At 41.4% G+C, this 25,468-nt stretch overlaps 1 protein-coding gene across 1 annotated transcript in view; it reads left to right on the forward strand.

The window, feature by feature from the left end:
* triob (trio Rho guanine nucleotide exchange factor b) overlaps positions 1–24,193 on the forward strand; it is a 112,606-nt gene extending 88,413 nt beyond the window's left edge. The window contains exons 37-61 of the mRNA XM_078253422.1: positions 1,456–1,708; positions 10,504–10,790; positions 10,895–11,065; positions 12,201–12,296; positions 12,762–12,910; positions 13,089–13,155; positions 13,242–13,345; positions 13,517–13,586; positions 13,759–13,848; positions 13,960–14,052; positions 14,166–14,216; positions 14,382–14,459; positions 15,557–15,748; positions 16,841–17,018; positions 17,280–18,175; positions 19,220–19,470; positions 19,572–19,701; positions 19,800–19,827; positions 20,095–20,257; positions 20,451–20,572; positions 20,831–20,909; positions 21,387–21,587; positions 21,712–21,850; positions 22,034–22,220; positions 22,417–24,193. Of these exons, the coding sequence (XP_078109548.1) occupies positions 1,456–1,708; positions 10,504–10,790; positions 10,895–11,065; positions 12,201–12,296; positions 12,762–12,910; positions 13,089–13,155; positions 13,242–13,345; positions 13,517–13,586; positions 13,759–13,848; positions 13,960–14,052; positions 14,166–14,216; positions 14,382–14,459; positions 15,557–15,748; positions 16,841–17,018; positions 17,280–18,175; positions 19,220–19,470; positions 19,572–19,701; positions 19,800–19,827; positions 20,095–20,257; positions 20,451–20,572; positions 20,831–20,909; positions 21,387–21,587; positions 21,712–21,850; positions 22,034–22,220; positions 22,417–22,844 (4,503 nt within the window). The 3' untranslated portion in view covers positions 22,845–24,193. The remainder of the gene's footprint in view (positions 1–1,455; positions 1,709–10,503; positions 10,791–10,894; positions 11,066–12,200; positions 12,297–12,761; positions 12,911–13,088; positions 13,156–13,241; positions 13,346–13,516; positions 13,587–13,758; positions 13,849–13,959; positions 14,053–14,165; positions 14,217–14,381; positions 14,460–15,556; positions 15,749–16,840; positions 17,019–17,279; positions 18,176–19,219; positions 19,471–19,571; positions 19,702–19,799; positions 19,828–20,094; positions 20,258–20,450; positions 20,573–20,830; positions 20,910–21,386; positions 21,588–21,711; positions 21,851–22,033; positions 22,221–22,416) is intronic.
* Positions 24,194–25,468: the final 1,275 nt, after the last annotated feature.

Here is a 25,468-nt window from a genome sequence, read left to right on the forward strand (position 1 = left end):
GGACACAAGAAACCTGCAACACTATACATTTCAACACTAGAAATAAGAAACACATGTCTAATTTAAGCAGCAGTAAACCTGGGATGTGCAAAGCATGAGATGTGTGGATGATTTTTAGTCTGCTGGGTATGTGGATATTTTTAACTATGTGCCCACAAGATGATTAGAATCATTTAAGGTTTTATAGCTCAAAATTCTTTGCTATAGACATGTTTATATCTTTTTCTTGGACATTTACCATGAAATACATAAACTGAAAATACTTGTAGTGTAGAATTAGGTCTGTTGCTAAGTACAGCAGAGGACAAGTTACAGACGTTTGGGCATATGTGGTATTCATTTGCATTTACCGTGTCAATAAAGCCAATTTATTTTAACTTTGTCCGAGACAATAAGGAATTGTTTGTGATTTTTGTATTTAATATTTGTAGAATAACAATATTGTTGCACCCTCTGGTGTACTGTTGCTCTATATCTTTTACCTATGAGCACAGAACTTGCTGTGAGCCCAGAGATTGAAGCCTTCATAGAAACAAGCAGCTGCATTGTCACGTGTTGACCAGAAATACTTTTGAGAATAACTTGTAAATAAAGTGACTAATTCCACCTTGTTCCACCTCTATCTAATACTGCCTTTCTTCTCATAGACACTTAGATGAGCAGAGTCAGATCGTCAGACTGACGTTTTGTTGAGTTATGCTAGAATGAGTCACCAGTCATCAGTGCATGTGCACTTTAACTGTACAGTGCAGCTGGAGTACCTGTGCTGTTATCAAAGGATGTTGTGTGGGAATATTTGCTTTTTGTTCTGAGAGCCCATTCATCCCATTTAGTGATGTCAGAAGTAATTTTACTGAATGACAGTGGTTGAGGAAGTATTCAGATCCTTTAAACGTATTAAGAGAAGAAGTGTAAAGTGGCATGAGAAGAAAATACTCAAGTAAACCTTATATTTGTACTTAAGTACAATACTTGAGTAAATGTACTTTAGTTACATACCACCACTGCTGAATGGCCATGCTTGTTGGCATTAGCTTATAGTATCTGGTTCTTATGTTGTCTTTTTTTTTTGTGGCAAGATTATTAAAATGCAGGAGAAATTATGTCTTTCTCTTCTTTGAAATTTAAAATCTGTAGTGGAGCTTGGAGGGATACAACACTGGATTGTCTGTGTGCTGGTAATCAGTAGTGATTGGACGAGATACGTGTAAACAGTAGCTTGGAAAATCAGTGTTTTCCAAGAGGATTCTCCTCCCTCCTTAGTCAATTTAGCAACAATCAAATCACGGTTTATTACTACATACCTCTATTTAATTTCTCATGATTTTGTTTTATCACTTGTTGGATACAATTTCTCCTCACAGATAGCAATGTGGAACCTGAATTCATGTAGAACTAAAATGAACAAATATCAGCATTTGTTTAATAGGTTTTCATATCTTTCTTCCATTTTAGCTGTCCGGTGGCTGTGAGTTGACAGTGGTGATCCATGACTTTATTGCCAGTAATGGCAGCAGCAGCGGGGAGCTGACGGTGCGGCGAGGCCAGACCGTGGAGGTTCTGGAGCGACTCCACGACAAGCCGGACTGGTGCCTGGTGAGGACCACAGATCGCTCTCCAGCCCAGGAGGGCATCGTACCCTGCTCCATGCTCTGTATCGCTCACTCCAGGTCCTCCATGGAGATGGAGGGGCTCTTCAACCACAAAGGTAGGATGTCAATGTTTTCATACACAGTGGCAGGTGGAGTGAGAGTTATTTTGTCATATTGAGGAACATCTGGACACATCAGAACATTAGGAAAAGCTAATTGGATGTAGTTCATGTTTGGAAACAGCAAAGGTGGCCTGCAGAATCTTCTTATCTCACCCAACTGCTGCTTGTCACATCCATGCACATATGGACACTTGAAACATTTGGGAAAGCTAATAGGATGTGTTTGGAAACGTATCATTGGTGAGCTGCAGAACCTTCACTTCTCACCAAACAGCTGCTTGGGGAAGCACTTACGTGTATTTCTAGGTGTTGCTATGCAACTGTGGAAGACCCGCTTGATGCACAGCTCTCTTTTAATTATCTTAAAATAATTTTAACCTTTGAATTCCCAGCGCTCCACAGATTGTATCACTGACAGTATTCCTTATATTGTCTTAAACATGCAGCAGCATGGCCTCGATTATAACAAACATGAAATATTAAACTGCCTTGTGAGGGTGCAACCCTGAAAGATATAATGTCAGAATCTGCATCTGTTGTCGAACCCAAAGGGTTTTATTAAGACCAGTCGTCAATGTTTCTTTTCCACAGCCTGTGTGTGTGTGTTTTACCATCACACCAGCTCTGGTTACAATTACTGTTAAATCATGCCCTGCCAGCGAATTAACTCATAATTACCAACACAACAGATTATTGTTGGAAATGTGATGCATGAGATTAATTTCCGAATGTCCCCCAATTTTTAATAGTGATAAAGGGTTATAGTCTGCTTTTAGTATCCAATATAAAATATTTTTCTTAATAACAGTAACGCCTTGGAGTGCAGGCTAGATCATGATGGCTGTGTCTTGTTAACTTCATCCCATCCTTTTGATACTCCCATGCTTGAAAGTCAACCTGGACTGAGACTGGGACTCCCTGAGCTTGTATTTGGTTCAAGTTCTCTGATAAAGGCCCAATAGCTGGCTCAGGTTACTGTGTGGATCATGACCCTGGTGCTATCCAGTTCTACATTCTTGTGCACTGTTGTTGGATGTGCCTCTGTGAAGGTGACTGGTTCCTTCATTGGGTAAACTGTTTTCCGTTCTGATATGATGCAATGACATCTGCTGTCTTACTGTTTCTCACTCAGCCTAGGCTGATGCAGCCTTTTAATGATATTGTATCTCTCTGCACTGCACCTGGGCTATGTAAGGCATTGGTCTTGATCTCATCTTTCTCTCTCTTCTAGATAGATAAATAGGTATACTATATTTACTTATACCATACATACTTACATACATACATACATACATACATACATACATACATACATACATACATACTGTAGATTTATAGATTTTTCTTATGACCAAAATAAACTTGGAAATCCTAATTTGGACATTGCTAAACAAAGAATAAATATAGCTAACAGAAGGTGAGAGGAAAGACTCTATACACAGACCTGACCCTCATTCGACACTTGTCGGTTGAGATATGAGCTTGCGGCATCATGTCTTGACAGAAGTTTCTACTTGTGATTTTCCCTCTTTAAACTGAAAGAGTGGGTGAGAGCTGCTTGTTTCTATGGTAATAAAGCATACACATATTTTGCTGGCAGCCTTGTATGAGAAAGGTTTGCATTTGTATTTAAAATTATAGGATACTCGGATTGTAAAAACAGGTGCTCACAACTTTGGAATTAGCAGAATGATTTACTAGTACAGTGTTGGAAGAAGGGTAGAATTTCCCAACTACTTAATTACAGTAACTGCAGCTTCACTGTTTGTCATCTCTGTTTTGCTTATAGAGGCTCTTGTTTTATCTGGCTTTCCTTGGTCCCTTGGTTGTGCCTAACCAGCCCTCACTGTTTGTATCTGTGTGTTTGTGTGGCCAGTAGGAGTGATGAAAAGGAGCTTCTCACTGCATGGGGTTTCTGTGGTTAAAAAAGGCTGTTGCTGAGGACGAGAAAGACAAGGATGACAAAAAAAACGTCTTTGCTACTTTGTCAGCCTTTTGTATTTACTGACCAACCATGTAGGCCACTTTGTCAAAAGTTGCGGAAGGGTGACGGTTTTGCGGATTAGTGTTCTCCGGGAAATCTCCCCCTTTCCTGCTGTGTCTCACAAGCAGGAATAATTGACTGTTGGGGGACAATGTCTGTGTCTGGAATAACAGAATAGAGTGGATTCAATGGTTCACATACAGTAGGATTAGCCTGTAAAGTGTATAGCTGGCAGCTGGTTGTCTGCTCTGATTATAGTATGTGTGAAAGTGAGAATAACAGTGGTTCACATCTTAAGTCCTGTGTTGTTCAGCTAGCTGCTGAAACCTGTGCAAACCTACACATTCCTGTTGAAATTGGGTTTAGACCACTTTTCCTTACACACTAATCACATTTTCAGTTGAATTACTGGAATTCCCCCATTTACCAAAGCATGCAGGTTGACACTCAGTGCCTCTCATAATGAAATTAATAAACATTTTGTACACACTTAATGACATTGTTATTAATAAAAAGGACTCTTTAAGGAGCAGGCCAGTGTATGTACAAGTGTGTGCGTGTTCTTACAGGATAGAGTGTGTTTAGAACCCAGGGAGACACACACACACACACACACACAAACACACTCACAGTTAAACAGGGAGATCTTTGTGCATCTAGCCTGCATAGCTACTCCGAACTGCACAGTGTTTCAGATGAAGTGAAGATGCCTAGATGTAACAGAGTGTTAAATATATAGTATAAGTAGTTTAAAAAAAAAACTCAGACGTTAAAAAAGAAAAAGAAAAATGGAGATTCAGAATTTCAGAAAAACTGAAATTTGTAACCAACCACTAAATATTTTCCACTGACCATTTTCCTGTATACTTCTCTTGGATTTTATAACCAAGTCTATATTTGTTCTAAGCATACTGCACAACTTGTATGCATCCTAATGCTTGTGAAATATGCACCCGCCCACACAAACTGAGTGGGTGCTCCTACAAAGGGTAATACGGTAGATGTGCTGCATGTTTGCAGACATCCCCTTGGAACAGCGAGGCACAGTGGAGGCTTGCCCAATATCCTCACAGCAGCCCAGAGAGAGAGAGAGGGAGGATAGGAGATACAAAGAGAGAGAGTGTGAGAGAAAACATCCTACTCTCTAATGCTGCATTTGACTTTTTCTTTTTCCTCACACTGGACTTTACACTTTCTCTCTCTGGGATTTCAGCGACGCAGTTACTAAAACATTTTTAGTTTTGCATAGGAATTGAAAGTTGTACCTGTGGATATGCAGTGAGGGAATATTTAAATTCAGAATCCCAGGGATGTGATATTTGACATGGCCCGTGGAGTTGAGTCCTTAGTGTCTCTAAACCCATTTTGCTCCATGGATTCAGCACAGGGAGGACACTCTGACAACTGCAAGTTCTGGCTGCTGGACCTGGGTAGGTCTCTCATTCATGTGCGACACATGAGTAACAACATAATGTGTAGAACATAAGCACATTTCCTTCTCTTTTGCTTATATCAGGATGGTTTTGCTTGATGAAAAACTGTTTTACGATTCTGCAACAGAGTTTGATATGGAGATGCTGTATTTGCTTGTTAAGTGGGGATAAAATTGCAAATCTACTTTTTTAAAGTGGAAAAAGATAGGAGTGTTTGGGCAGAAAAAGTGTTCTCTTGCTCTAGTTCACTAGTTTGGTGTTATTGTTTGTCCTTGTTTGTTGTAGATTCTACGTCAGCTATTTGAAAATGGGTTTAATGCAGAGGGCATTCAATCAAGTGTGGATTATGTTGTGGCATTATGGCAGTGCAAGTAATTTGGTGAATGCACAGTTATGTGATGAGATATTAAATCTACTGAAATCACATCAACAAGATTATATCTTTGTGCCTATCTGTGTGCATGTTCAGGCGGGTGCTGTACAGATGGGGAGAGGGTGTCATTGTAGACCCCAGGGAGAAAAGACAATAATGAGGTCAAATAGAATAGAATAGAATTGGAAAATAAGGAGCTTATCACATTTCTTTTCTTTGTCATGTTTTTACCGTTGTCTGTCATATACAGTATGATAAAGCCTTGGAAAAAACAGACTAATTCTGCCAGAATATGTAGCGGGTGGTCTCTAAACTCTCCCAAATCTCCCATCCCAACTCCACGCCCTCCCTAACTATGGCTGTTGGTGGCAAGCCCTCTCCAGCATTGTCTACATGTTTACAGAGCAGCTAGCCGAACCCCTGGAGCTTTCCTACACCCTGCAGCTAAAAGCTTGTCTCCAACCACACTGACTGACGTTTGTGTGCATCTGTGTTTGTACGACTTCTTCTGGGGAAGATAAGGCCACACTAAAGCCGCTCCCCTGGTGACACCTCTGGAATCCCAGGCATGCTTCTGTGGAGCTGTGCAGACTTTTAGGATCACTCCAGTTGTACTACAGCCCCTCCCCTTCGTCCTATTCTGAGACATAGGCACACACACACGCACACAGAGTCGTAAATCTAGCATGTTCTTTACGGTAGCGTGAATGAGCAATGTTTGAATTATGATAGTGTGTCGGGTGCTTGCAGATAAATTAGCAAACATCTGAAGATGCAGTGGAGAGCATCTGGCGGACTCTTGGTAGGTCTCTTCTCAGGGATATCAGCCCACAGAGTTCAACTGAGAGAATAGTATTAGGAGGGCAAATACAAATCTGATTTGCCTTTGCATGTGAGCAGATATTATAAAGTTTGAATGTCTATACATGCATTTAAAGTATATGTTGCATATTTGTACATGCATGCATGTGCATTTATTATATGTAAACACATACAGTTTGTTTTTCCCTGTGACAAACACTAATGATACATGAAGATATGCAAGTGTATGACTCCACAGATCATCATAGTTGTCTCAGCAGTACAATGCTCTAATGAGTCTACTGACAAATTAACCAGCAAGTGAAGGCGATGCCTCCAATCCAAAATTGCTACAGAGACTTTAGAGTTTACTAATTGAGTCAGTATAATTAATTTAGCAAAATTGAAGATATTACTACACACTTTAAAGCCTGTCATAGGGAAACTAGAGAGTTGGCTTAATTCTCAAAATATTTTGACAAAATATGTTATGTATGATAAAGAGGAGACATGTACGGTTATAGCCACAGATATATATATAATTGTTTATGTATTGTATAATTGTTTATGTATTGGATATATGGTATATGGGATTTCTGCATTTGTAATTACAAGGTCAGATGATGGGAGTAATGGAACCAGATCTCATTTAAATGTAAACTTTTATATAAAAAACAATGATTAAATGAGAAGGACAAACTCTTAGCTAGAGTCACCCCTGCAAATAAACTATGTCCCCATTTTTGTTTCCCATGAGTGCTGTGAGCCTGACCAGCTGTTTCTGAGGTGACACCATACAGGGTAAAGGTCATGCCTTGTGTGTGTGTGTGTGTGTGTGTGTGTGTGTGTGTGTGCGTGTGTGCGTGTGTGCGTGTGTGTGTGTGTGCGTGCGTGCGCGTGTGTGCGCGTGTGTGTGCGTGCGGGTTATTTTCTACCGAGGAGGAATGTGTCAGGGCCGCTGACCCCATGTTTCACCTATTTAGACCCCTGTTAGCACGACCTCGTCAGTCTTATCAGAGCACATAGATACCACCAGATGCTTATCTAACTGTCAAAGTGTCAACATTGTAGTCATGACACATAAAGAATAGAAGGTGGAATGATTTGCTTTTTCATGCTTTTCAGCCTAAAGCACCACAGCACCACAATACCTAGTAGTGTGGCTTATCCTGCTAATTTATAATATTCCAAATAAAAAAAATATTGAATTGTAATTTTAATATTGGTAAGTTATTGAGGCGTTATTCCCTTACAACTGGAACCACAAAGGCAATTATCTCAGTTTTACATTTTGTATTTGAGTATTTGAATGCCATTCAAAGGGAGAAAAGTAATTGTTTTTCACCAGAAACCCAGTTGGTGTGAATTGACTGTAAAATATTTGTCTGCTTAACTTGTAATAGCTAAGACGTACTTGCTTACAACATGGTTACATGTGAGATTGTGACCAGTGTGTGTCCAGGAACCACGCTCTGTTTGCTCTACATGAGGGGCCCTGACTCCTGTGTCTGGCTCTCTGGTTCATTCCCTTTAAGAGTGTCCACCTAGGTGTTCAATTATGAATTTGGTTTGCAAGTAGGTGTGTACTGTGGTTCATCAGTGTTGTTGGCCACTTGTAATAAAAATAGTAGAAAGGGACCTGGTTTACATTAGAAAATAAGAAAACATTAGAAAACAGTTACAGTGTGCAGTTACTACCCAAAGTATTTCAAAGACCCCCTCAGCACCTTTACCTATTGCTCTTAGTATCAATAATGGATCAAATGTGCTGGTGTTATCTACTGAAGTAACATTATACAGAATTCATTAAGGAAGGTTTTAATAGTCATTGGAGACCAACAATAATAATAAATGCTAAGGGGATTCTGTATCATCATAATTACAGCCCAAAACAGTCTCCATGATTGTACCCATGACTAAAACATTCCAGGGCAGTATTGTGACAAACATTTGTGACTCTGGTTTTCATTTGGTACTGCAGGAGAGATGGTGGCGGCAGCTAAATCACAGCTTCCCTAAATTCTTTACTAAACAGTGAGTTTGCATGTAAAGATCTGTGCCAACAAAAAGGGATTATCTTCCATCAAATTGCCCTCAAGCAAGATGGACAACCCCTGTACCCCACCTCTCATCGTCTTTTAATATGCCCTTTGGGTGGAATTTATAGATCTTCAGAGCAGTTCAAGCTTCCCCTTCCCTGGGAGATGGAACAGTATCCGTCTGACTTTCTGTCTGGTAAAAAATAAATTGCAGGATGAAAACAGGATGAAACGATGTGTTCTTACCTGCTCTGCCTTGACTTATTCACAGTATTGTTCACCTGACTCATGGCTAAGAAAATCTTGCCTGAGGCAACCTAAGTATAGCAGAATCGGTGAAAGATCATGACTATTATCGCTCAGGTTATACTGAAGATATCTCCAAATGACCTGGGCGTTTTTCAGAATGATATGGTGAGAGCAGTCTCAAATAACATGGCTTCAGAGTCTTAATGGTGTGGGAGATACTTGTTATTCTGGGAACTGTGCTTTCTTCCTCCCTTGCATGCGATGTGAGAACACATGCTTCATATCAGCAGTGCGCAGCAAAAATGAGTCTCCCAGAGGCTGAATGACTGACACGCATGTTCATATGCAGATGTGTTTATTCAGTGTAGAAGTGAAGGCAGAATTTCCACACCTGCCATTCATAAGAGACATTCAACTTGGACAGAGCTGCATCTTTTTAACCACTTTTATAGCTAAATGATGGAGAGGCTGAAGCTGAAACATTTTACATTTTAGTCAATCTGCTGCAAAGTATCATCAAATATAGATCACTAAGTTTCTCAAAAACATGAAACAATCTAATTGTATTCTTTTCTACATTTTGCTTCGACTCAACAACTCACTATGTGATGCAATAGGAGTAAAGTATAGTCATGCCCTCTCTGGAGATCATGATCATCTGCACAATGAGAACATCATCTCCTGAGATCTTCCTGCACAAAGAAAGACTGTTCTGATTTAGTTTAGCTACAGCTCTGATCAGCTTTGCATTTTAAAGGGATAGAAGACATCAGTTTAGGAGCGTATTGAGAGACTTTTAATGAGAACTCTGTGTTCCTGGAATGTGTCCCAGTCCTAGTTTTTGATAGATAGTAAGAGGCACCCTGCTCATGCTTGGGTAATTGCGGAAGCTCTTCAAAGTCAAATCTAGAGGGTTATTTCTCTTTGCTCTCACAATGGCAGCAGAGTAAGGGATACTCTTAAATCATGCTGTTACCTTGTTTTGAACTATGAGGTCTTAGAGGAGGTCTTGTCCAGGGACTGATGTGTGGTGTCAGAGTTGGGGTCATGTTGCACGGTGTGACAGCACACAAACAAATCCAACCTCAACATTATCATCCAAAGCAGCAGTGGATTCAGGCTGTCTGAGAGGCATGGGAGTAAAAAAATAAAAAGGGCACTGCATCACGTTTTCTCCACTGGAAGGGCACTGAGGGAATGTCAGGGTAATGTAGGAGAAATGGGGTTAGGCTAAAGATAGGATGGATCGAATGAGCAGACCAGTAAGACAGATAGGGGGATGGATCTTTGAAGCATTCAGACAAAGCCTCAAGCATCCCTTTATCCTGTTTTTTTTTTTTTTTCATCGCTCCATCACTAGTCGAAGAAGAGCTTTCCTCCTACAGATTCCCTACGGCGCCTCCATCACTGTGAAAAGGCCAGCCTGCCTACTGCACATAACACGTACAAACCCTGTACAAACAAACAGAAGCACACACATTGTTATCATATACCCTGTTTTCCTTCAGTGTTTCTCACTCTATGAAAACTCACACGTGCATATATGGTGACTGCATGTAAAATGTTGTTTATTCTTTGTTACACAACTTGAATACATGAACTACTGATAAACAAAGCTTCAATCTTTTTACAGCACCAGACAACATTAATCAAATGGGTTAGTTGTTACCTGTGAAGCAATGATAAGAAAAACCACTGCTATTAGTATTGGCCAACTGATTGAAGCATTTTGATTCCTGACTACACAAAGCAGTGACGTCATCAGATTGTCTTAATTTAGAATGACTAATAGCAAGTTTCAATCTTGTGTTTAGATTTTTTGGTGAGATAACCCCTTTTGTATACATTCAAATCACTGATTATACTTATTAATATCAACCTTCTCTTTCTTTTCTCCTGTTCACCCTTAGACACCTTGTCTGTATCCAGTAATGACGCCCTACACCCAGGCTCCAGCCAGACGCTGGGTCCTCACAGTTCACCAGGACCCAAACGTCCTGGGAACACCTTACGGAAGTGGCTGACCAGCCCAGTGCGGCGGCTGAGCTCCGGCAAAGCTGATGGCCACGTCAAGAAGCTCGCCCACAAGCACAAGAAGAACCGAGAAGTTACGAGGAAGAACATGGACACAATGGCCGGCTCGCAGAAGGACTCTGACGACAGCGCCGCCACGCCACAGGACGAGACACTGGAGGAAGTAAGAACAGATAAAGCAGTGGATAACCGACCCTGCCAGAACATTCAAAGAGTTTTGGTTCCGACCTACCAACTGACAATCATTGTTCTCCTCTCTGTCTCCAGCGAATGCGTAATGAGGGGCTGAGCAGTGGTACCCTGTCCAAGTCTTCCTCATCAGGCATGCAGAGCTGCGGTGAGGAGGAAGGAGAGGAGGGGGCTGATGCCGTCCCTCTACCTCCACCTATGGCCATCCAGCAACACAGCCTGCTGCAGCCCGACTCCCAGGACGACAAGGTTGGTCACGCAGGGCAATCTCAATATCTTTAAAATCGGCCAAACATGCTTTGCTTCATCAGCAATATGGTGACACACAAATACATGTGTATATACATATATATATATATATATATATATATAAAATGTTTTGTCAATTAACTGGGGGGATGTGAAAGATAAGATAACACAGATAAGTGCAAAAACACACAAAATAAATTGCTGTTTGCAGAAAGATGAACCTTTTGAACTTTTTACACTTGTTCTTTTCAAAATTGCTAATTCCTTAAAATATTTTATCTACATTAATCATAATTTAAGCAGAGTTTTGTGTTTGGTTCCATGTAGAGGTCCACACAAGGCTTACAATAACACATCTACAATTTTACTTTGGCACTAATAACCTTTCTTGTTTTTCTCTTATTTCCTTGATGGTTGCATGTTCCTCCCTTCAGCATTACGTTGATTTTTGTTCTGCTTCTCTTCTTTCCCAGTTTCCCTATCTCTCCATGTAAACAAGCCACTTCATCTCCACTTTGGATCCTTCTTTATTGAACTTTTTTCTTTTTCTTTCTTCGACTAAATGTCATTTCTGTGGAGTGTAATTGTTCTACTGTTGCTGAAGTGGATACTCCATCCATGTGTTGTTGCAGTTGTGAGGTGTTTGTGGGACTAAATGGTGAATTCCCATTAAGTCTGGTTTTGAACAGTTGCCTTTTAAAACGTTGCCTGCCACTATGCCTTGGACTGGGCTCTGTTGCGGAGGCAAACATTCTCTCCAATGGAGTATTAAGCAACAATGTTTGCTGTATATAAGTTGTTTAACCAATCATGGCGCTCATGCTTGAAGAGCAGTCCAATCCTAGAGCTTGCCATTGACCTAAACCCTCCTCATAACTGTTAACCCTGTTGACTCCAACTTGGCCCCAGTTAACCCTTTTATTAGGGAGATCACACCCACCAAGTCCTTATTTGGACATGTGGAATATCGGGGTCCAAACTCAACAATGGTGAGCCTGATCACATTCACAGTAGTAGCCGTTGAGAATGTATGACTCCTGTTCGAATGCAGCTCTGCCAAGTGTTACATTTGTCATGTTTTACACCTTCACCATTAACTTTCCTTCTTTCTTCCATTTTCTCTGTCCTTTATCAGTCTGCATCTCGTCTGTCCGCTCGTCCCAACAGTTCAGAGACACCGAGTGCTGCTGAACTGGTCAGTGCCATCGAAGAGCTGGTGAAGAGCAAGATGGTGAGATAAAAATAATAAACATAACTCACAAGTACACGCAAATGTGGCGCATTTATACACAGAAGACTTCTGATAGATTACAAGCACACACACACACACACACACACACACACACACTTTTTTTCTGGTGTTGTTGACAGAGAATGGCATCATGGCCTAACTAGTCATCTGTCAGGACTGTGACTCACTATGCCAGCTGTCCACTCTTCCAACAAATGGGCATCGCACTGGCCAATATCCCTAACACACATGCCCACTGGCTTACATAGAGTATGGACACATACCAAAGTAAAGTTAATACCGTTAAATGAAACATGCTGTCTAAAAGATGAGACCACATACTGTAAATACTCTTTCAGCTGTTTTTTTCAGCTCAGTGACAGTTCCTTTTTTCTTCAATCTTCCGTTTTTCCCCCTTTGCACTCTGGTCCTCCTCTCCTTGCCTCTGTCCTCGTCTTTCCTCAGTCACTGGAGGATCGTCCCAGCTCTCTGTCGGTAGAGCAGGGCGACAGCAGCTCTCCCTCCTTCAACCCCTCCGACAACTCCCTCCTCTCCTCCTCTTCACCCATCGATGAGTTGGATGAGCGCAAGTCTGGCTTCTTCAAGAGAAGACAGTAAGTTATAAGCCTGTGTCATGTTAGTGTTTTGATAAACAAAAGCTGCTTGAGTTCAATCAGTTAATCACGTTTGTCTTCATTTGTGTGCTTATATGGAACATTTCTGATGTTCATCCACAGCTGAGTGCATTACATTTGTATTACACAGTGACAATTTCTGTTTTGTGTCTTCCAGTTATGTGCTTCTGGAGCTGGTGGAGACTGAGAGAGACTATGTCAGAGACCTGGGATCTGTGGTGGAGGTAAAAAAAAAAGAGACATTCAGAGATTTATTTTTGGTCGGTGTTTGCTGTATGTTTTACAAACGAGTCGACCTTTCTTCCCTCAGGGCTACATGAGCAGGATGAAAGAAGAAGGAGTTCCAGACGACATGAGAGGAAAAGACAAGATCGTCTTTGGAAACATCCATCAGATCTATGACTGGCACAAAGAGTATGCTGGCAGTCTTCTCCAGTTAACATGCCGTACAATATCCACTACAATTTTTATTACAGTTGCATTATCTGCCACAGCGTGAAGACGGACAACATAAAGTAAAAATACAGGCAGTACCAAGTTCCTTAGCAGGTTTAATCACGTGTTTCTCTCTTGATCTGTCCCCAGTCTTTTCCTTGGAGAGCTTGAGAAGTGTTTAGAGGATCCTGACAGGCTGGCTCCTTTATTTGTCAAACAGGTGAGGAACCTATTCACATTTGTTTTGCATTACATCTTTTGTTGAAGGGTGGATTATCAAGTCAATTTTATTGAATTGAAAAGAGAGAGCAAGGAAATAATAGTTTAAACTGTCATATTTTTTTCTGACTTCTAAAAGCTACCTTTGTTTTCTGGTTTTGTTCCATTTGCAGGAGCGGAGGCTACACATGTACATCGTGTACTGCCAGAACAAACCTAAATCTGAGCACATTGTGTCAGAGTACATTGACACTTACTTTGAAGTAAGATTATTTTTACACCTACCCAAGCCTATATAGAATGTTCTCTATGTTGTATTATCCAGGTAATCAGTATTTTAGTATAGAGATAATAATATTTGTATCTTTCATCAGGACCTCAAGCAGCGATTGGGCCACAGATTGCAGATTACTGACCTGCTAATCAAACCCGTCCAACGTATAATGAAGTACCAGTTACTACTGAAGGTAAATCTACTGTAGTGTTCTTACCTTGCAGGCTGCATTCACACTAAGTAAAAGTACTTTTCATATTCATCAACACAATAAACATTTTTCTAAACATTTGACCTCTTTAACAGGATCTTCTCAAAATTTCTAAGAAAGCTGGAGTGGATACGACGGAGCTGGAGGTAATGTGATGCCCAGGTTGCAGCTCAAACTTTCTTAAAGTGATAATGTATAATAATCTATTTTATTATGCTAAGACTCACATTCCAATCCTCTAACTTTTTGTTTACTTGAATCTCTTGCAATTTGTCTCTTAAAGTTTGTGTTACTCTCATGTTCTACTATAGAAAGCTGTAGAGGTGATGTGTGTGGTCCCCAAGCGCTGCAATGACATGATGAATGTTGGGCGCCTTCAAGGCTTCGATGTAAGACCGCTCTTTATCCTCTCAGAAGTTTGTGCATGTCAGTGCCTGTCTGTGTTTGTGCTTGGACAACTATACTGAATTAAATAAGGTATCAATGTAAATAGTTTACTGTACACCCTGTAGAAATCAATTTCTATTTTCAGTCAACTGCCTCTAGGTGTCAGTGTGCACACATTTTTGCAGATATGTAGTACTGTAGGTAGTTTGTGATGTATTAGACATTGCTTTTGTTTTAGACTGTCTTTTGCCTATTCACAATTTTATTTATTAAAGGTCCCATGACATGGTGCTTTTTGGATGCTTTTATATAGGCCTTAGTGGTCCCCTAATACTGTATCTGAAGTCTCTTTTATATAGGCCTTAGTGGTCCCCTAATACTGTATCTGAAGTCTCTTTTATATAGGCCTTAGTTGTCCCCCTAATACTGTATCTGAAGTCTCTTTTATATAGGCCTTAGTTGTCCCGCTAATACTGTATCTGAAGTCTCTTTTATATAGACCTTAGTGGTCCCCTAATACTGTATCTGAAGTCTCTTTTATATAGGCCTTAGTTGTCCCCTAATACTGTATCTGAAGTCTCTTTTATATAGACCTTAGTTGTCCCCTAATACTGTATCTGAAGTCTCTTTTATATAGGCCTTAGTTGTCCCCTAATACTGTATCTGAAGTCTCTTTTATATAGGCCTTAGTGGTCCCCTAATACTGTATCTGAAGTCTCGTTCCTGAAATTCAGCCTTGGTGCAGAATTACAGCCGCTGGAACCAGTCCCACAATGAGCTTTCCTTAGTATGTGCCATTTCTGTGTCTGTAGCTATTGAGGACTAGAGAGGGGGAGGCAAGGTGGGGGTGTGGCCTTGACCAACTGCCACTTTGCTCGTTTGAAAGCCATGATGTCTCTCTCTCATGGGTGGGCCAAATTCTCTGGGCGGGCAAAACAGAGAAAGGGGAGGTAACGGGCCGATCTAGAATCTTGCTCCTTATGAGGTCATAAGACCTTTAATAATAATAAAACTGGCAGTCAAAACGTTGATGAGCATGCTGTCCTCTGCTGTCCCTGTCTTCTGATTTTCTTTCTCTCTGCTCTCCCTCTTTCTTCAGGGTAAAATTGTCGCGCAGGGCAGATTGCTCTTACAAGACACCTTCATGGTGGCAGACCAGGATGGAGGACTTCTGTCCAGGATGAAAGAGAGGAGAGTCTTCCTGTTTGAGCAGATTGTCATCTTCAGCGAGCCCATAGACAAAAAGAAGGGCTTCTCTTCTCCTGGCTACCTCTTCAAGAACAACATCAAGGTAAGTGCAGCTCAATAAAATGTTAGAGCAAGCTACAGTTAGAGCAAAATAAAAGCCTCCCACAATTGATAAAATTACACTGTCCATGCAGGGGTTAAAGTGGGATCTGGCAGTTTAGTGGAACCCTACGATCTGGGGGGAGGATGTGCTAACACCACACCAAATTCTATTCTCAAATTTAACATTTTAAATCTTCTTACTACTTTAAAGTGTCTATCCACTACACTAGGGCTGCACAATATATTATTTTTGTTTAATCATCATCGCGATATCAACTGACGCAATAAACACATTGTGGAAGGCTGCATCATATTGCGAAAGATACTCAGAGATTCTTTGTGTTAATATCAGTAGGAAACTGCACCGTAAAATGTAACTGTCATTCTCTTTTCAGTGGTGCCTTTTATATTCAGTTCAATGTTCAATTTGTTCCAAAATAGAATGTTTATCTCTTATTTATTTATCGTAGTATCGTTATCGCGATACTCAATAATGTTATCCCATATTTTCCTCATTTTGTGCAGCCCTACACTACACAGCACTTCAAGAAAACTCACTTTTAAAGCTAGTTCACCTGTTACTCTCATTGTGTTCTTCTTCCAAAACAGTGGTCACCAGGTGCAATGGACATGAGTAAAACAAAATGATGACTGGTGGGTTAACTGCGTGCCAAATTGCCTCCTAAGTTACCGTATGACCGGTTGCTGACAAGCATTTAAAAGGCTATTTTTTTTAAACGGAGTCCGACGCAGTTACTCCACATAAAACACACGATGAAGAATGAGGGCAAAACAGCATCACCAATCTATTTTAAACTAATATTCTCTTTCTAGCTCAGCTAAAAACACTGGATATGCACTACCGAGCCGGTTTGTAACTGGTATGCATACCAACAAAGTGATCTTCACCTGTTCAACTGACTTTACCAAATAGTTGTTCCAGCCCACTTTAACCCCCTTGTATATGTATTGCATGTTCACATTCTGATTGTACTGTAGCTTCTTAATCAAAACACTTACATTTTTCTTTGCCACACTTCCTCTCTCTTCCTTTTTCTTCTCTCTTCCTTCTTTTCTTTTCTCATCACTTCAGGTGAGCTGGTTGGGTTTAGAAGAAAATGCAGACGACCCCTGCAAGTTCACGCTCACCTCCAGATCATCGAGTGGCAGCCTGGAGCGATACACCCTCCATTCAATCAGCCCTGGAGTCAGTCAAGTCTGGGTCCACCAGGTCAGCCAGATACTGGAGAACCAGCGCAATTTCCTCAATGGTAAGAGTATGATGTGCCTATTACTGTGCACACAAAATTACAAGCTTACACCAAAATGATGCTGGACTTGGTCCTTTAATGGAAATGTGCACAAGTAGCATTATTTTTGAGTTTTCAATATTGTACTAGATCTTTTTCAACCTCTTGGAACTAAATACTCTCTAGTGTTTTCTTAAGAGTTCTGTCTTGATTATTATGAGTTTTTATTTAAATATGCTTTTGTGTCATAAGTGAAATCTTGCCCCTCATCCTCTCCGACAGCTCTGACATCCCCCATAGAGTACCAGAGGAACCACGTGGGTGGTGGCGGGCCAGGCGGTCCACCCAGCAGTAGCAGCAGTAGTACTGGTGGCCTGCCAGGAGGTAGCAGCTCCAACAGTACCTCCAACATGGGTGGGGGAGGTGGCGGCGGTGGCTCTGGAGGATCAGGGAGCAGCTCCTCTTCTCTGTGCGGCCCTCGCTCCCGACCCTCCCGCATCCCCCAGCCATCCTCACGCCTCCCCCAGCCCGTCCACCACCACCATCCCCCGGGCCCTGAGGGGCCCGACAGATCAGCAGGTATGTGGTCACCCTGCCACCCTCCATCCCCTCAGTCCCTCCCCTCTAACCCCTACTCAGACACAACCACAAATGGAGAGGTGTTGGCCTCAGAGGTCCCTAAGATGAGGATGCTGAATAGTCCTCATGGAAGTAACAGTAATAACAGTAACAGAGCATCAGACAGCATGGAGGCCAGTGTCAGACCGGGTCTGGGGGGCTATGAAGAAAACCAGAAACATCAAACAGCTGGAATACCACAGATGGCTGTGGCTCCTCTTAATTTGCCCCTAAAAAGCCCTCGGGTTGGGACAGTTTCTCCTCTGATTTCACCTCTGTCCCCTGGAGGTGGAGGAAAGGAAGCATTTGTCCCCTCCAGCCCAGCCCATAAAGGCAACTCTTTCTGGGCTATGGTCCCAGCTGTGCCTCCCTCTCCCGCCAGCTGGCCTGGTTCCTTCTCCTACCCCATTGACAGTGGTGGGGGAGGGGACTCTTTGGGCAGAGGAAGCCATGGGACGCCCTCTCATCACCGCCACTCCACCCACAGTAAGGACATAGACCGCATGAGCACCTGCTCCTCCACCAGCGAGCAGTCCATACACTCCACCCAGAGTAACGGGGTAAGATGCCAAGTTGAGGCCCAGGCTTTAGTGAGGCCTAGAGCTACTCACTAGTCACTAACCCCACCCTCACTGACTGGCTGTCCGTCAGTCACCCTGCCGCTGGCTCTGAGAATGGCTTGTACATGCATCGACTACTACACTGGAGATTAACGGCTATCTGAGTGCACTAACTTCACCGACAGTGTGTGTGAGAGAGAATATTCTGGCTCTCCCAGAATGTACTAACAGTGTGGATCTGACTCATAGAGCAGCTGTTGTATCTGCTTTCTTAGACTCTCTGAGCTTCAGTGTGTGTTTGCTTCTCTACTGCAGCTAATAAACACTAATAGTTGCCAAATTATAAAAAATAAATAAATAAATAAAAATTCTCTGGTCAAAACTTTGTCACGGATGAGGAGCTCTTTCACATTTTACCTCCATTTCCTTTGTTCCTTTAATGGTAAACGTCGAGACTACACCAGCACCAGTTTGCTTTACTTCAACCTGCTCTGTCTCTCTTCAAGCTTAAAGATTGTCTTCTGTTATTTTTCTTGGAAAGTTCTTTACTTCAACTTCACTCTGTTCTTTGGAACACAAATCCGATCCGTATTTCAGAATCTGACCTGAGGGTCATAACTTCTGCTTTACATCTTCTCAGAACATAACTTCTGTCTTATACAATTACTTCTTAGTCACCACTGTAGATGTACATTATTGCTTTACCCATCTGTATGCAAGATAAATGAAATAATTTTGCAATGCTTCCTGCATGCATCAAGCATAATAGCAAGGTCATTTGTGTGTGTAACCATCGATCAAATCCTGCATTTCATTGGTGTGAAGCTACTGATACACTTCTGTACTCCCCTTTTTTAGCTGTGTGTGTGTGTGTGTGTGTGTGTGTGTGTGTGTGTGTGTGTGTGTGTGTGTGTGTGTGTGTGTGTGTGTGTGTGTGTGTAAGTGTGTGTGTTGTTGGTTTGCATGCATGTGCAGTCTCACATTGTGATTTGTTTAAACAGTGTTGTGTGTTTAGGTCTAAAGTTTTACAATCTTCTTTGACAGAGTGAAAGCAGTAGCAGCAGCAGTGTGTCCACCATGTTGGTGACCCAGGACTATGTGGCAGTGAAGGAGGATGAGATCAGTGTGGTGCAGGGTGAGGTGGTCCAAATGCTAGCTAGCAACCAGCAAAACATGTTCCTGGTGTACCGAGCCTCCAATGAGCACTGCCCTGCCGCTGAGGGCTGGATCCCTGGCTATGTATTAGGACATACCTCAACCTCAATCACACCCGAACTCCCTGAAGGAACCATCAAGTAAGAATACGAGACACTTGTCCTGTTCTGTGCAAATGTCAGAATTCATCATGATTATGCAAAAACGGAATAGAAACTGAGACTGGTCTGGTTTGCTTTAGAAAATCATTATCATGGCACACAGCACTCCGTATCCGTCGAAAGTCTGAGAAAAGAGACAAAGAAGGGAGAAAGATGGAAAACGGCTATCGCAAGTCTCAGGACAGCCTGGCCAACAAAGTCTCTGTCAAGGTAGATTGTGAAGATCATTTTTACAAACCCAATTTATTTGCTCTTTACGTTTTTGTTTGTGCAAAACATCTAATGTTGTCCTTACATTTTCATTACAGCTTCTAAATCCCAACTTCATCCATGATGGTATGTACACATTGTTCTTGTTGAACGAGGAGTGGGTTAGTGTGTGCATGCGGGTGTGTGTTAAAATGATGAAGGAAACCTAAAGAGAGAATGAACCAATAAACCTTAAGAAATATACATGCTTGAATTGGACATTAAGGCCTTTTAAAAATCTACCCCCTCCTGTCATGGGCTGTTACTTAGAAACCTTTAACTTTTAACATGTATAGAAATGTGTTTTAAGCTGATTTGGGATTCAAGGTTTTGACTTCTATTATTTCTCTCCAGCTCTTCCAGAGTTCCTGATCCCTGTTAGGGATGTAGCATGTGAGGGTGGCGACAGTGTTACTTTCAAGTGCAAAGTGTGTGGTCGACCCCGGGCCACCGTCACCTGGCGGGGACCTGACAACAACACTCTGAGCAACAACGGACAGTACAGCATCACTTACAGGTGACGGCATATATCTAGACTTGAGTTTGAACTGACTTAATTAAAGCATCAGATTCATGGGATATAAAGCTTTAATTCTAAGAAATATAAAATGGTACTGTATGTTTGGCCATTCATAGGAAAATCTCCGGGTTGCATAATGCAATGTGATCAATGGTTTATCTCTCTCTCTCCCCCCCCTCTCTCTCTACAGTGAGACAGGAGAGGCAGCTCTCCATATCCTGGGAGTGTCTCTAGAGGATAGTGGTGTGTACACCTGTGTTGCCACAAATGTAGCAGGCTCTGTCACTTCCTCCGCCAGCCTCAGAGTTTCCGGTGAGAGCCCTGTCATGGTATAAACCCTTTAACTATGCATTTGCCAGTGAGCTAACTGGGTTTGTTCTGTAAAGCAAAATGATTGGGTACATTGTTGTACTTAGACCACCTCAGGTAGGGTTTGAACCAGTGAAACTGTACACATTCATTTAACTTTAATTTCTGTTAAGCAAACAAAAAAGAAAAAGCCCTACTTAAATAGATGCTTTCAAAAGCGAGCACAGCAGTGTACTTAATCCAATATAATTGTGTTTTCAGTAACCCCTGATGATGGCAGTGAAGTACTCTGGAAAAGCAGCTTTGAGTCCCACTACACAGAGATCACTGAACTAGGAAGGTAAGAATGTGCCGATTAACTCCCCTTTTATTTGAACTTTTACTGTTTGACTCTTCCTTGACCACATCAAAGCTAATACATTCTCAATATTACTGACATGGTTACCAGTTGCATTAATAGTAGGAGTCGGGTAGTTGTAAAGTAGAACTAAGGGTTTTTGGAAGAGGAGAAATTTTAAATGTCTTGCTAACTGACTACAATAGCTAATATATTATGACTTAGGCTGATCCGACAAATGTAATTGCATGTATCCTCCCCAACTGATTCTGCCTGTTAAATCCAGTCCAGGCAAATACACTATAGTTACAGTAAATGGGAGGGAGAAGATAAAAAGAATGGTTGTCACTATTTGAAGTAAAGCATTCATTAAATCCGACAAATTTTGAAAGTGTACCTGAGATCCAGAGTGAAGAAAAAATAACATATATTTTAAATAGGTATTCATATATTCTTCTAACCCTCGCTTGTGCTCCCCAGGGGCCGGTTCTCAGTGACTAAGCGCTGTGACCAGAGAGGGAGTAAACGGACAGTTGCAGTGAAACACATTAACAAGAAGCTGCTGCGTCGAGAGCAGGTGCTGCAGGAGGTCAGACTCCTACAGACTCTAGACCATCCCAACCTGGTCAAGCTGCTGGACACGTATGAGACGGCCAACAGCTACGCACTTGTCCAAGAGATGTAAGTACAGTTGTGTTTCCCTGTGGCTGTTGTGACTCCTCATTGTTTTAAAGATGTATTAAAACAAATTGTGAATTTCAAGTCGCCAATGACATACAAATGCAATATGTGTTTTTATTTTCAGGGCAGACCAGGGACGTTTCCTGGACTATGTAGTGAGCTGGGGCAACCTTACAGAGGAGAAGGTGGCTCTCTACCTCAGAGATATTCTTGAAGCTCTCCACTACCTGCACAGCTGGAGGATAGCACACCTTGATCTCAAAGTAAATACATATTCTGAGATCAGTGTAGAGCTAACGAATTCGTAGATTATGAGTAGTTAGTTAAGTATCACAAGAGTCAGCTTAAAATAATAAAAGCTGAGTCTCAGTTTGGCCCAGTGGATGTTCTGCTGTTAAGAACGATGTTTTTTCTAGGTCTAACGTTCCTTTTCCCTGCTCCCGCAGCCAGAGAACATTGTGGTGGAACATGTGTCTTCCCAGCCAGTGATCAAGCTGACAGATTTTGGCGATGCCATTCAGCTGAACCCTTCCTCCTTCTACATCCATCCTCTCCTGGGAAGCCCAGAGTTCTCTGCTCCTGAGCTGATCCTGGGTCAGCCTGCCTCACTGATGTCTGACCTTTGGAGCTTAGGTCTGTAACTAAGCACAAGTAGTTTGTAACTTGTATATAACACCATAAGAAACGTATTTATAAATACATAGTTTGGTAATATATTGTGCAGGTGACTTGATAAACATAACCCATAATTTCCTGTTGCAAACTAATTGACTGACCGACCTATTTTATTGATTTATCTCCTGGTGTATTGACTGGATGATTTATACAGGGGTGGTGACCTACGTTGTACTTAGTGGCGCCTCTCCCTTCTTGGACGAGAGTTTGGAGGAGACGTGTCTGAACATCTGTCGCCTGGACTTCAGCTTCCCCGAGGACTACTTCCAGGGTGTGAGCCCAGCTGCCAGGGACTTTGTCTGCCTGCTGCTCCAGGGCGAGCCGGAGCGACGGCCCTCTGCAGCGTCCTGCCTGCAGGAGCCCTGGCTCCAGCCTCGAAGTGTGATAAACATTGACACTGGCCATTCCACCTTAAATCATACGCAGCCACCGCCGCTGCCAACATCTCAGAGTCATCACACCTCACATCTGGATACCTCCAGACTCATTTCCTTCATCGAGAGACGGAAACACCAGAACGATGTTCGGCCCATTGGCACCATTAAGGCCTTCCTTCACAACCGCCTACTCAACCACATCTAACAAACAGCTCACTAGGTAGCTGTGACAGCAACATGTACTGTAGAGCCCTGTGTCTGCATTGTTGTGGTATAGAAGGAATTCCTGCCTGGCAAGCAAACTATGGAGGATGGGTAACAAGTTAACTTAGTTCAGTTGAGCTGTGTTACTGAGAGGACCACCAGCAACTTTTCCACAATGATCACCTTTTCCTTCACCTCGCCACAAAAGTCCTGCTGCTGCTGACTGAGCGACTCTGCTGATAAACCCTTTGACTCTCCCCAACTCCCCTCCTGAATACACCTTGGCATATTGTCATTATGCCTGCACAACAAATGAACTGCTGGAATCAGTTTGAGCTTTCAAACCTTGACTTAGCAGGGAGAGAAAACCGAGCTTTCTCAACAAGCTTTCTCAGCAAGCTTGAGCAAGTCGAACAGTGCTGAACAGAGAAAATATGATACTGTATAATAAGAGAAATTCAGGCTGCTTTCGGTTGAACTCAAGAAAATGTTTTTTTGTAATGAGAGATTACTTTTTTGTAAATGAAACCATGTACAGTGAGGAAACAGAGAACTGTCTTTATTCATACCTTTGGGAAAACAAAGGTGAGTTAGTACGTCAAATGAAAACAAAGAGGAGTGAGATGTGTGAACAAAGTGGCACCCATCAGCAGGGTCCACTTATTCTAGAATAAGATAAAGACCAAAACCATGTTTTCCACAAACACATTATAGTTACATGCAGTGCAATAGTTTGCTTATCTTTATGTCCCTGTTCAGTTTAAAAGGTATAATCTTTTCAGTTTGTGACACTAAGAGAAACTAAATTAACTTCAACAAGCTATTCGGCAAAGCTTCAACGGTTTTTACCTGCATTCGCCTTATTTGTAAATAACGAGTTCCTGCCTTTCATTATAATTTTGAAGAATTTGTCTCAAATGAACAAAAGCTATTTCATTTGCCGAGTATTAGTGACTCCTTTGTTAGGTAAGTCGCTTCCTGCGGACCCTCAGCAGCTGGATTTTCACTATGAACAAACCGCTACTAGAAATGCACTCGTATTTTGCATTAATTCCCATGTGCAATGTTGCAGCTTTAACATTTATGCAACTATTTATGAAGACTTTGTGTTGTAGCCGTGTTCTTAAAAAGGCATGTACGTACCTGGTACTGCGATAGATGTCTGTATTGTGTTAACTCTTACGTATTAAGTTCAGTATTAATATCTGCAAACCCCCCCCTCCCCAGACAAGAGGCGGGTTTTCAGAAATAATGTATTAAAAAATGTGTATCTATAAAATACAGGCACTTATGCTTTCATTTTGTCATTGTTCTGTTTTTATTTTCTGTAACAATACCAAAGTTGACTATGCTTTTCCTGCTCAAATGTTTTGCTTTTTTTTTCTCATGTTAAGTTATAACAGACCACACTGAACCAGGACATGTGAGTGTTACACAGGTCCAGTCTGGATTTATTTATTCTTATTGTTATAAGAAATTGTTTGGTGGATTTTTGCTGAAAAATATTTCACTTGTCTTTTTTCAAGCTGTGCACAAAGTGGTTTGCTGTGTAAGTTTGTTTGGCTTTTGTAGGTAGATACTGGTGTATGTCGCTAGATTTTTTAGCATCTCAGTTGTACGTCATAAGACAGACATAGTTGACATTTTTACCAAGCAATAGGTCTGGAAAAATGTCTCATCGTGGACCATTCACCACGGACTTTAATTTATTGGAGAATGCATTAGACCTTTTAGGAGACACCCAAATATTGTACCACCAACAGTTCAAATGTATCCCTTTGATAAATTTCATTCAGTATTAATAGGTATCTGCCGTGAAAGAGGTCTCTTCCAGTTATTTGCATTTTAATGTATTTCGGTTACAAAGTTGTTGAAAACTTTTTTTTTAAGTGCCAGTTGAGGGAGCCAACCTAGAGAGGTGGGTGGAACTTAAAACGTGCAAACTTTCTTATTTTATCTGAAGGTTGTAAGAGTTAATATCTGATTTAATGTTAAACAAGTCAATAACATGTTGAGTTAAATGACTCTTGTCGGTCTGTACAGTCTTTCATTTTGTGTTATTTTTATTTATTGGTGTGGATCTAGGTTTCCCAAAATCATGCTGTTAATCGATTTATCAAAATCAAATTCTCTTAAAGCCTATTCATGGAAGAATATGATCTAAGTAATAAAATGCCTTTGGGAAACCCAACCTTTACATGATGTAAAGATGTACAGAGAGGGTCGGGCAGTTTGCCCACACCCAGGATGTAAACCTCTTAACTATGTCATATTTTAAATACACATAGAACAAGACTGCAGCAATGTCATTTTGAATGTCTTATTATGACTTATTTTTACTTTTGCATGTATATTTCTTTGTACAGAAGATTGTGTTTACATGTTACTAAGTGTTGTAAATATCTTATTTTGTCCTGTTATTTTGCCATTAAACGTACAAGGAACAACTGGTGTCGCCGAAACTTTGTGTGCACATACAGCACACTTACATACACCCACACGTGATAACGTTTGCCTTGAAACTAGTAATATTCATTCATTATTTCCCATAACCTTTGAGGGTTGGAAGGCGAGACAATGCTGTTTTCCTGGAATGAGTAAAAGGCAGGGGAAAACCCTGAACAA

The sequence above is a fragment of the Sander vitreus genome, chromosome 6 (assembly GCF_031162955.1).
Source record: "Sander vitreus isolate 19-12246 chromosome 6, sanVit1, whole genome shotgun sequence".
Taxonomy (NCBI): domain Eukaryota; kingdom Metazoa; phylum Chordata; class Actinopteri; order Perciformes; family Percidae; genus Sander; species Sander vitreus.